The sequence below is a fragment of the Mycosarcoma maydis genome, chromosome 19 (assembly GCF_000328475.2).
Source record: "Mycosarcoma maydis chromosome 19, whole genome shotgun sequence".
Lineage (NCBI taxonomy): Eukaryota > Fungi > Basidiomycota > Ustilaginomycetes > Ustilaginales > Mycosarcoma > Mycosarcoma maydis.
The window spans coordinates 562433-571809 of NC_026496.1; the positions used below are offsets into that span (position 1 = coordinate 562433).

General features: G+C 54.4%; 3 protein-coding genes across 3 annotated transcripts; 1 reads left to right on the forward strand and 2 right to left on the reverse strand.

Annotated features, from left to right (window-relative positions):
• Positions 1-405: 405 nt before the first annotated feature.
• UMAG_06477 (uncharacterized protein) lies at positions 406-1368 on the forward strand (the record flags this gene model as incomplete). The annotated part of the gene is made up of 1 exon (XM_011393819.1): positions 406-1368. One exon carries the CDS (start codon positions 406-408, stop codon positions 1366-1368), a length of 963 nt encoding a protein of 320 aa, XP_011392121.1.
• Positions 1369-1476: 108 nt separating this feature from the next.
• Positions 1477-3465, reverse strand: UMAG_06478 (uncharacterized protein; the record flags this gene model as incomplete). The annotated part of the gene is made up of 1 exon (XM_011393820.1): positions 1477-3465. One exon carries the CDS (start codon positions 3463-3465, stop codon positions 1477-1479), a length of 1989 nt encoding a protein of 662 aa, XP_011392122.1.
• A 1022-nt stretch (positions 3466-4487) lies between these two features.
• On the reverse strand, positions 4488-7401 carry UMAG_06479 (uncharacterized protein; the record flags this gene model as incomplete). The annotated part of the gene is made up of 4 exons (XM_011393821.1): positions 4488-6147; positions 6191-6366; positions 6398-7090; positions 7144-7401. 4 exons carry the CDS (start codon positions 7399-7401, stop codon positions 4488-4490), a joined length of 2787 nt encoding a protein of 928 aa, XP_011392123.1.
• Positions 7402-9377: the final 1976 nt, after the last annotated feature.

Here is a 9377-nt window from a genome sequence, read left to right on the forward strand (position 1 = left end):
GGTAACGACGATCTGCACGATCTGCACACGATTCAAGCGCTCAAAAGCATCCTCGCCTCGGTCGGTGCCCTGTGATGCGTCTTTACTGTGAGGATTGAGTGAAACCGTAAATGATACCCCATTCCATCTCGTTTGCCTCTCTGAGCTGACTTGAACGATATGTGCCGCTGACCAGTTCATCTGATCTGACGTTATGAGGTCGAGCGCGGTGAAAATCACGAGTCGCCGACGCGCGAAAACGGAGCGTGAAAATCGAGGACACGAAATGCCCGTACAAAATTCACACCGAAAGCCGGAATCGCGAACTATGAAGGGTGAATTCTGGATTCTGCCGGTTCCAACGGCTTGCCTTCTCACCACGACGATCGTCAGCAACAACAGCCAACAGCACTGTGATTCACTACGATGAGCGACGCGGAAGCGGAAGCAGGTCCTAGCACTGCGCCACTGTTCAAGAAGCGCGCCAAGTCGTACGCGGCGTCGCGCATATCTACGGCTGCGATGGACGGTGTGGCATCGCGCACAGAGATGCGCTCGGACGAGTCGGCAGCACAGCACGGACGTGATGACGACATTTCAGTGCACGATCTCGTCGAGCTGCGATCGCTGGTGCGCAGGCCAACTGGGATCGAGCTGAACCGTCTCAACAAGGGCGACAAACGCCGCGCGCCCCAACACAAGCCAGCACACCTGCAAGACGAGAGATGGCAACACCACATCCAAGCCGCCGCGCTCAGAGGATCCACATCACATACCGCGGACAACGAGCAGGAAGAGAGCGATGATGACAATCCCACCAAGCCACGACGTCGCGTGCGCAAAAACCACTTCCAGAGCGAAACAGGGACTGTCGACGTGGACAAGCACATGATGGCCTACATCGAACAGGAGATCAAGAAGCGCACCGGCACCAACATGCAGTCGGACTCGAACTCAGACTCGGTCTCGAAACCAATCCAAAATCCCGACCACCAACTCTACGCCGTCGCCGAAAAGTACCGTGAACTGCAACGCTCGATCCAACCGGAACAGACGCAAGAAGAACGCGAAGGCAACGTTGCGCTCAGCTCAGCCATGTTGAGTTCGATCCCGGAAGTAGATCTGGGTATCGACAACAGAATGCACAACATCCAACAGACCGAACTCGCCAGACGCAAGCTGCACCAACACCGCACATCCAACGCGCACCACCAAGATGCACATGCACCCCAAGCAGCAAGAGGCGATGCTGCCGATCAAGCCTTGGCCAACGCTCGCTTTCAACATAGCAAGCAGCGGCCTCTCTCGGATCCTTCAGCCAGACAGCAGATGGCAACCGATCAACTTGTCTTGGATCGATTCCGAAAACGACAGCGCAACTTTCGATAGACACTCAAAAGACAGCGTGATCAAGCTTGCATTCACTTGGATCGTATATACGCGCGATGAGTTCGTGAGAGAGCCAAAAAAATCCCACGTCGCATTGTATCAGCACTTTCAACTGCGTCTCTTGGCGAGGCGCGGGCCGAGGCGCGGGGAGAGCGACCGCATCTCGGCCATGTGCGCGTGCCAGTGGTGCATCATGTCGTGCGTGGATTGGGGTGTGTCAGTGGACGTGTATGGCGATCTGTCGGCTTTGCACTTGGTCTCGTTTGAGTGTGGGAGGATACCGTCGAGCATGTAGGAACGCATAATGTCGATCGCACACTTGCTGAGATCCCTGGACGAATGACTGAAAGCGTCGAGCGCGATCAACCTGGCATTGTGGTGACCCATTTCAGTGAGCAGTCTTCGACCATTGCGCAGCGGCGTCGCTGGATCGTAGCTCTCGGCGATCAGCAGCACTGGGTTCGAGAGCGAATGGTTCAGGTCTCCGCGATACACCTCCTTGGGAGAGCCAAACGTAGCGTTCCAGTGTCGACAGGGCAGAATGTCCAAGAACCGACTGTTGCCGCCGATTTCCGACTTGGACACCATCTGCTTCCAAAGATCCAGATACCACTGCTCACCGTTGGTCGCCACCTCGTAGCCGTCCGGCAGCGCCGAATCGTACTGGTCCGAGCAGATGACCAGCATTGCTAGCTCGTCCGACGACTGCGTGGCACGCGACACGCTCGGTTGCCAAGGATCGTACTCCCACGAATCCACGTAGCGCGACATGAGCGACGAGTTGCCCTGCAGCAGCTCATACAGCGCCGTAGCGAGCGAGTCCCACGTGGAACTATCGTACAGTGCCGAATAGATGATCGAAATCACCTGCGAGTAGGTGATAATCAGCGGGCCCGACGCTGGCGTCCAGCCGGGAATCGGTCGTTGCACAAGCCTTGCAAACAGATCGTCCATCGTCTGGATGAGCTCGGTACGCGAGCGAGGTGGCCTGGTGGTGTTGCCATCAAGCGGCGGACCGAGCGGCCGTGCAAGCGCGCAGCGTTCCGCTCCTGCAGCAACACATTCTCCCAAGAATCCATCGTGAAACGCGGCTGTGATGTTGTCCAACGCAGCCCAACCAAAGCCACCAAGAAGACGCTGATCGCGCACGTATTCGGTTCCGTCGAGCATGAGGCGGCCCACGCGATCAGGAAACATGTTGACATACGTCTGACCAATGCCCGTTCCGTAACTGACAAAGTAGCCATCCAGATGAGCATGGCCGAGAGCTTTGCGGATCTCGTCGAGATCGCGAGCGACAAATGCGGTAGACATCATCTGACCCACATCGGCGTATTTGCGATAACAAGCGTCCAAGATGGCTTGGTTGATCGCGTCTGCTTTCATCATCGACTCGCGAGGATTTGCCTCGCGGTAGTACGTGGAAGTGAGCAGACTCCAACGGTCGCGATCCGCATCGTACGGGAAGCAGCTGATCGACGGCAACGAGGCATTGACACCTCTGGGATCCCAACCAAGCACATCCATGGTATCGTTCGTGTACATGTGTGACAAGAGCTGCGCTTTGCGCCACACCAAATTCGTGCCCGATCCACCCGGTCCGCCCGGCTCGACGACCAGTGTGCGCGAAGTGCGTGTCGGAGCGTGCTGTAGCCTAGTGATGGCCAACCGAGCGATGCGCTTGTCGGAAGCGTTGGTGTAGTCGAGCGGAACATCGAGGTATCCGCACAGGTAGAGCGAGCCGCTCGACGAGTTGGCATAAGACCAGTGCGTGCGATCGTCGTCGTAGAGCGACGTCCATGTCTCGAGCGCATGCGCATCCTCAAGTTGCGGAACAAACGTCGCGTTGGTACACGGAAGCAAATGGAACGGATCATCGGGGCGCGGAAACCTCCCCCATCCGCTCGAGCTCGAGCCATGAAATAACGCACTGTATTGGGCGATCCGCGTCGTGCACACATGGTACCACGCTAGAGCGGCGAAAGCGGCCAACGCGAGGCAGCGCTTCAGCTTGCATGCTACGCTGCAACCATTCCGCACATCAGTCGACGACGGCGTCAGAGGCAACAGCGCTCCCTTTTCGTCGTTGGCCTTCATGTCTGACGCGAGCCTTGAGGATGCGAATCGTGGTCAAGGTACACAAGGCGTGCGCGGTAAGCACAGATAAGCGCAGTACGACTCACAGACTCACACTGACATGCAGTCCTTGACCCGAACAACAACCGCTGCAGTCCACCGTCACACGATCACCTACTGGACCCTGAATCGCGCAGCGCAATTCGTGATTCGTGATTCGTGATTCGTGATTCACGGTGGCTCGTGCTTGCCCTCGAACACGATCAACGCGTTGCAGAGCCGGCTCAAACGTTTTCGCTTCGGTCACCTGTGTGTGGCTTGCAAGGGTGTATGAGCTGTGCGCCGCGAGCTGTGGTAGCGAGGCAAGCGGTTTGTGCAGCAGCTCAATCGTGAATGCGTGATGTGCTCGCTTTTTCTTGCTTTCCGCGAAAAGCGCGAAGCCATTTCTCCGATTTTGTCCCTTCAAATCAGTGAGCCATACACGTTAGTCAAGCGAACACGCAACAGACAGGGTCCATTCTGACCACGCCGGCGCTCGGCTGGTGATTGATTGTCTCCCCTTTCAGGCGCACAGTGAACCATCATCCATTCGAGTAGAAACTTACACTTCGTGTGAGTCCAAATGTAGCTCACCTATTGTTCTTAAGCCGACGCCTGCGAAAAGCATGCTCAAGCATGGTGACAGTATTCACATGGATGTATAGCGTGCACGGCGGCAAGGAGAGAAGAAAATACTCTAGTAAGCCGAGACATCCCAGCTCGGTGACGCGGATGGGAGATTTTATCCCGTCAGAGTCGCGCTGTGAGGGTCTCCATTTTGTGTGTTTGTGGTGGACAAGGTTCGAACAAAACATAACCTAGCGAAAGGGAAGCGTATCCATTCACAATTGTAATTTCGTACGAAAACCGAGACAGGAGAGAGCTGCGGAAAGGGTCAGAAAGAGAAACGAAATCGAGTGTGCTGGTGGCGCCTTGGACCTGAAGAACCGTGTTGAACGTTGACTTTGGCGATGACCCTAGAGCAGGTGAGGATCGAGCTCACCCTAGATGCAATCCGAAACGGGCTGGATGCGCTCATTCCACAGGGTCTTTTCGATGCTGTTGAGAGGGTTCGGTGCGGGATCAGAGCTAGACGACAGAATCTCGACCAAGGTTGGGCGGAGCTCGAAAAGGTCCAGACAGGGGTAAGTGTGCGGATCGAGCACACCCTGAATACACAGCCGAGGACACTGTTGACCGGTAATATGCTTCACTTGCGGTCGTAAGCCGTCTGGCGCACGTTTGAATCCGGTGCTTGTGCCAAGGTCGAGAAGCACGCTCAACAGAGCCTGTTCGGTCAGTGGCTTCTCGTTTGGCGGTGCCATCGAGGCGCTCTTGATCACAGGTCCAGCAACGACAGGCGCTGAACTAGCAGGGACCGTGGTGCTCTGTGTATCCTTTCGGCTTCTTGCCTCCCAGACAACATAGGTCATGTAGCGCGCAGCGTGCATTTCGGCCTCTCTGGGCTCATGGGTGATGTTAGAGGCATCAGTGGATGAACCATCAACGAAGAGCCGGTCGAGATGACCTACGAAGACCGGGATGATGCCATCGATGCCATACTGCGTGTGCACCATTTGCACGGCTACTCCACGTTTCCAACAGTGCCAGAGAAATTCGGGTGTTATCTTGTTGATCGCTTTGGGCAACACGTCGAAATGCGTAAAGTTGATCCACATCGGCAGCGTGGCGGAAGCCGACTGTGACTGATCTCTGATTGGAATCGCATGCCGTTCGGTGCGCGAGCCGGCATCGTAGACGTCTTCAAGGCGTTGGCGCAGCGCAGCGAGATTGGCCTCGTCGAGGTCGGCAAGGTTCTCAAGAACGCTTTCGAGAGGCACCGGCTTGGCGTAGATGCTGGCGCCCACGTGCTGGGTGTCCGACGATTCCTTTGGGTTGGGCTGTTCGATTTTTTTGCGCTTCACGGCGTCGCAAGCAGCCATCAAGATGATCCGCGAGGCAAGTTCTCCGAAACTGCTCATCACCAAGGGAACCCCGGGGTCGAGTAAGCAACGTTGCTGAAATCTCTTGAGAATGTCTGCATACTTGTAGCCTCTCGCTTTCTGACGTGTCTGGAGGTAGGGAGCCAGCATGATATTGGAAGCAGCGATGGCTAGCACAGGCTCTGATGGAGATTCAACGTGCATGACACCCTCGCTGGTAACATGTGTGACAATGCGCATGTGGCGATTTACTGCACTGCCCGCGAATTGCTTCTGCCATTCGAAGAGTGCCGATCCTGGCGATTCAGTCGGCGAAAGGCTTAGCCCGAGACGAGACGCCAAGACGCTGTAGCAGTGGGCGTTTTCGTAGATTCGAAAGTTTTCACCACCTGTCAACTTGAATTTGGCCATCAGCCAGAGATCATCAGGACTGCATGCCTTCCACAGCGCTCGTCCGTAGTAAATGATGTGAGAATCTGCAGAAGCTTGCGAGGCGCAAGAAAGGCTGGGTTGCTCTGAAAGCAGCATGTCAAAACCAAAGTCGATGAAAATGGGCTGTGGCACTCGGTCTATGCCACGGGAGGACCCACTCGGAGCAGAGCGCGTGACAAGAATGGCCGCGCTGATGCTGGTACTTATCAACACCAAGCCAGAACGTCGTGGTCCTGGTTCTGGCTTGCTCGATGCTGATCCAATTCCATGCGCGGTGAAGGCTGTTGAGCTGATTTATGTTTGGGTCGTATCCGACGTTGAGTTCGACGCACCCGTCGAAGGCCACAATGACAGGAGGTCTGGGTGATGATTCGCCGTGGTCGTGGGGCGGGTGCATGTGAGCTATGATACACTTCATCTCTCGTTCGAGGGCGGCAAGCGGCGATTTGAGGTGAGCGGTGAAGAGTTCATTATGTTTCGACTTTTCGTCAAAGCTGCTGTCGGCACGCTTGAGGGTGTCAGAAGCGCGCTCGGAAGACGGTTTGGAAGAAGTCGGTGCGTTCAGCATTTATACCATCCTTTAGATGGAGATGGTTGAGCTGCATCAGATAGTCGTGTTTTTGCTGCTGAGTGGGCAAGTTGGCGAGGCGTTGAGCAAGCTCCGAGAACCAAGCGCCAAGGAAACAGGCAATCTGAAGGTTACACTTATCCTTGTGGGTCTTCTGAGCCTCTTCGAAAAAGGAACGTACACCACGGTCAGGAAGGGGATAAGCTTTCTTGGCCGGTCCTTCGGCGCTAGTTGGTCCAATGCAGACATAGAGAAGAGGAGTTCGATGCCTACATTCGTATACCATGCGCGACTTGCCGGTGCCGCTTGACTGGAAGATGGTAGTGCCTCGGTGGTAAGGGAGATTGCAGCTATATTGATAACCCTTGCTGTACTTCTGATCCTCTTCAGTGATTAACTGGAGGAAGCGGTCTGGCGCAGTACCGTGATAGGTACGGCCAAATTCGGCTGATAAACGAGCGTTGGGACCAGAACCTTGTGGGCCTAGCGTAGGTATAGGCAAGGAATGTGCAACGTGAACAAGCACGAGCGACAGTGCCTCGTCTACATCACTGTAGGAGGCGATTTTGGCGGCGAGATCCCAGTAAACGTTGCTGACCTCCATTTCTAGGCACAATTTGTCTGTCATACTCTTGAACTCAGGTATGATGTCCTTTAACTCGGTCTGCGATGCCCATAATGTAATCAGCGAAGTGAGTGGCATTAAAGGCAGAATACGTCATTATCCAGGTTGCAAAGCTTGCTGTGGCAAAATTGAAGACCATCCCATGTCTTCAGTTGCTTGAGCTTGTTGACCGAGTCTTTGGCTTGTTTGGTGTGAGGTGAATCATTTTCCGTACGAAGAAGCGCATTGCTAACACTCAGCTGTTCACAATCGACGGGCGGTGGTGCTGAGACAGTTTGAGGCCCAACAGGAGGTGTTTCACCGCGGGCGCTTCCGGTGTGAGCGCGCTTCTTTCCACGCTTCTTGGTCATAGTGCAAGGTGAGAACGATAATACGCGATTGTAATAGGCAAGCGATGCGAGGTGGAGAATGGGTGTAGTGGTGGTGATGGTGGTCGAAACATAAGACGCCAAAGAGGAAAACGAGGAAAACAAAGAAAGGCTCGAAAGTTGTGCCACGATCGCTAACGGCCACTCGCGAGTGTCCTTTGGCTGTCACCCGTGCTCGAACAAGCGAGTGGTGTGATCTCAACGTTGACAGTCACAGGTGACTCAATCCAAGCTTTGGTAGCTTCGATAGGCGAAAAAGCCCAATTGTAAATCACGAAGGCGAACTTTTGCGTATGTATGCGACGCGAGATGATCCCGTGTCAACCACTATGTAAGATCACCGTCGTGGATGAGTCATTTTTCCAGGCACTAGGTGGCGCATTTCTGAGATGATCCAAACGTGAATATTCACCACAGCTGAGCAGCATCGAACCCTCGGTCCTCTACGACCATAGGCTGATTCATTTTCCGTAGTTCGCCCTCCTGCCTTTACCATTCTTCTTGCACCCTGATCAGACGCCGTACATTGCCCGCATTCGATTTGGGGTTGCATTTGGCTTGAGATCCCAATTCTACATCGCAATATCGCGCACATCCACACTTAATTCCTAGATCGGTTGGCAGCTCTACAGTAGCCTCGCTGAATTCGGATCTGCCGAAGAGCAGCTGGCTTTCGTCTTTGTTCACATTGCTACTGTTGCACCTCTCTCGCCCCCGCGCTCGAAACCCCCCAAAGACGCGAGGCCGGTCGCAGCAACCTTCATCTAGCGAGTCAGCTTGCAAAGAAGTACTGTGGGGACGCACACCTTCGCTACACCTTCCATGCGTACCGTGAAGAACTTGATCTTGAGGATTGTCAAGACCAACCCTTCTACCGATGCAAGCCCAACATCCGATCCAACGTCACCGGAAAGACACACTTGGTGGACGAGATACAGCACTGCACGCCTTTCAAGCACGTCTGCTTTGGATAGACGAGCGCGGATAGCCATGCCATGGGCAGCTAACCCTTGGCCGACTCTCGTGCTCGCGATTTCTTGGCGGATGCTTCTGCTGAATAGCCAAGAAAGTACGACCTCATGTGGTCTGTTCGCTCATAGGCTGCCTTGAGGAGCTCGGTTGGCGTTTGAGGCAGTCTGACGAGAACGCAGAGAAGCAAGCACATTCGAGTTTGGGCACGTGAGGGCTGAGAATGAATCGTAACTTGGGTTAGTTTATTGTGCACGCGACCGCGACGTGTTTCAAGGCTGCGACGGATCATCCATCCTTTAGTCGTTAATTTCTGAAACCCAGGTTGGCTCACTCGCGCTGTTGTCACAGGCGTGGCTGCAGGGTGGCACGCGCTTATTCCCGACAGGCTCCTGAGTCGGCATTCACGATTCTGGCTGTCACACGCAGGGTGCGCGTGAAGATCACACACGGTATCACGATTCTACACCACACTTCTATAGCCGACTGCCAATAGCTCAGTCCAACAGACTTGATAGCAGGAATGAGTACGATCTAGCTCAGTATGTCAAAGAGCCAGCATGGTTGTAGAGTAGTCAGCATGGTTGATGGTTGATGGCTGATTGGGGAAGCAGATTGTAACCACTTGAAACATTAAGCCCTTTTCTGGACCATTCTTTTGCGTTCTTTAGACCATTCTTTTTTTGCAGAGGTGTGATGTGAGGTGCACTTTCCGACTCACGACTGTCAATGGCAGCAGATAGGTCAGTACGTCTATGGACTGTGTGTGCATGTGTGTTGGAGTGTGGGTCAGAATTGCGAAATGAGGACGCCAACATTGGTCTGATGTCAACGCGTGCAACCTTAACCCACGCTTTCCAAATTGTTCCCTTTGTTCAGCACAAGCATGTGACTGTGGCGGCGGCTGTCAACCGCTCTGATGAACTCACACAGCGCATTTTCTCCAGTGCAAGCTTTGTGAACAGCATCCCTTGTCTATTCGTCTGTGG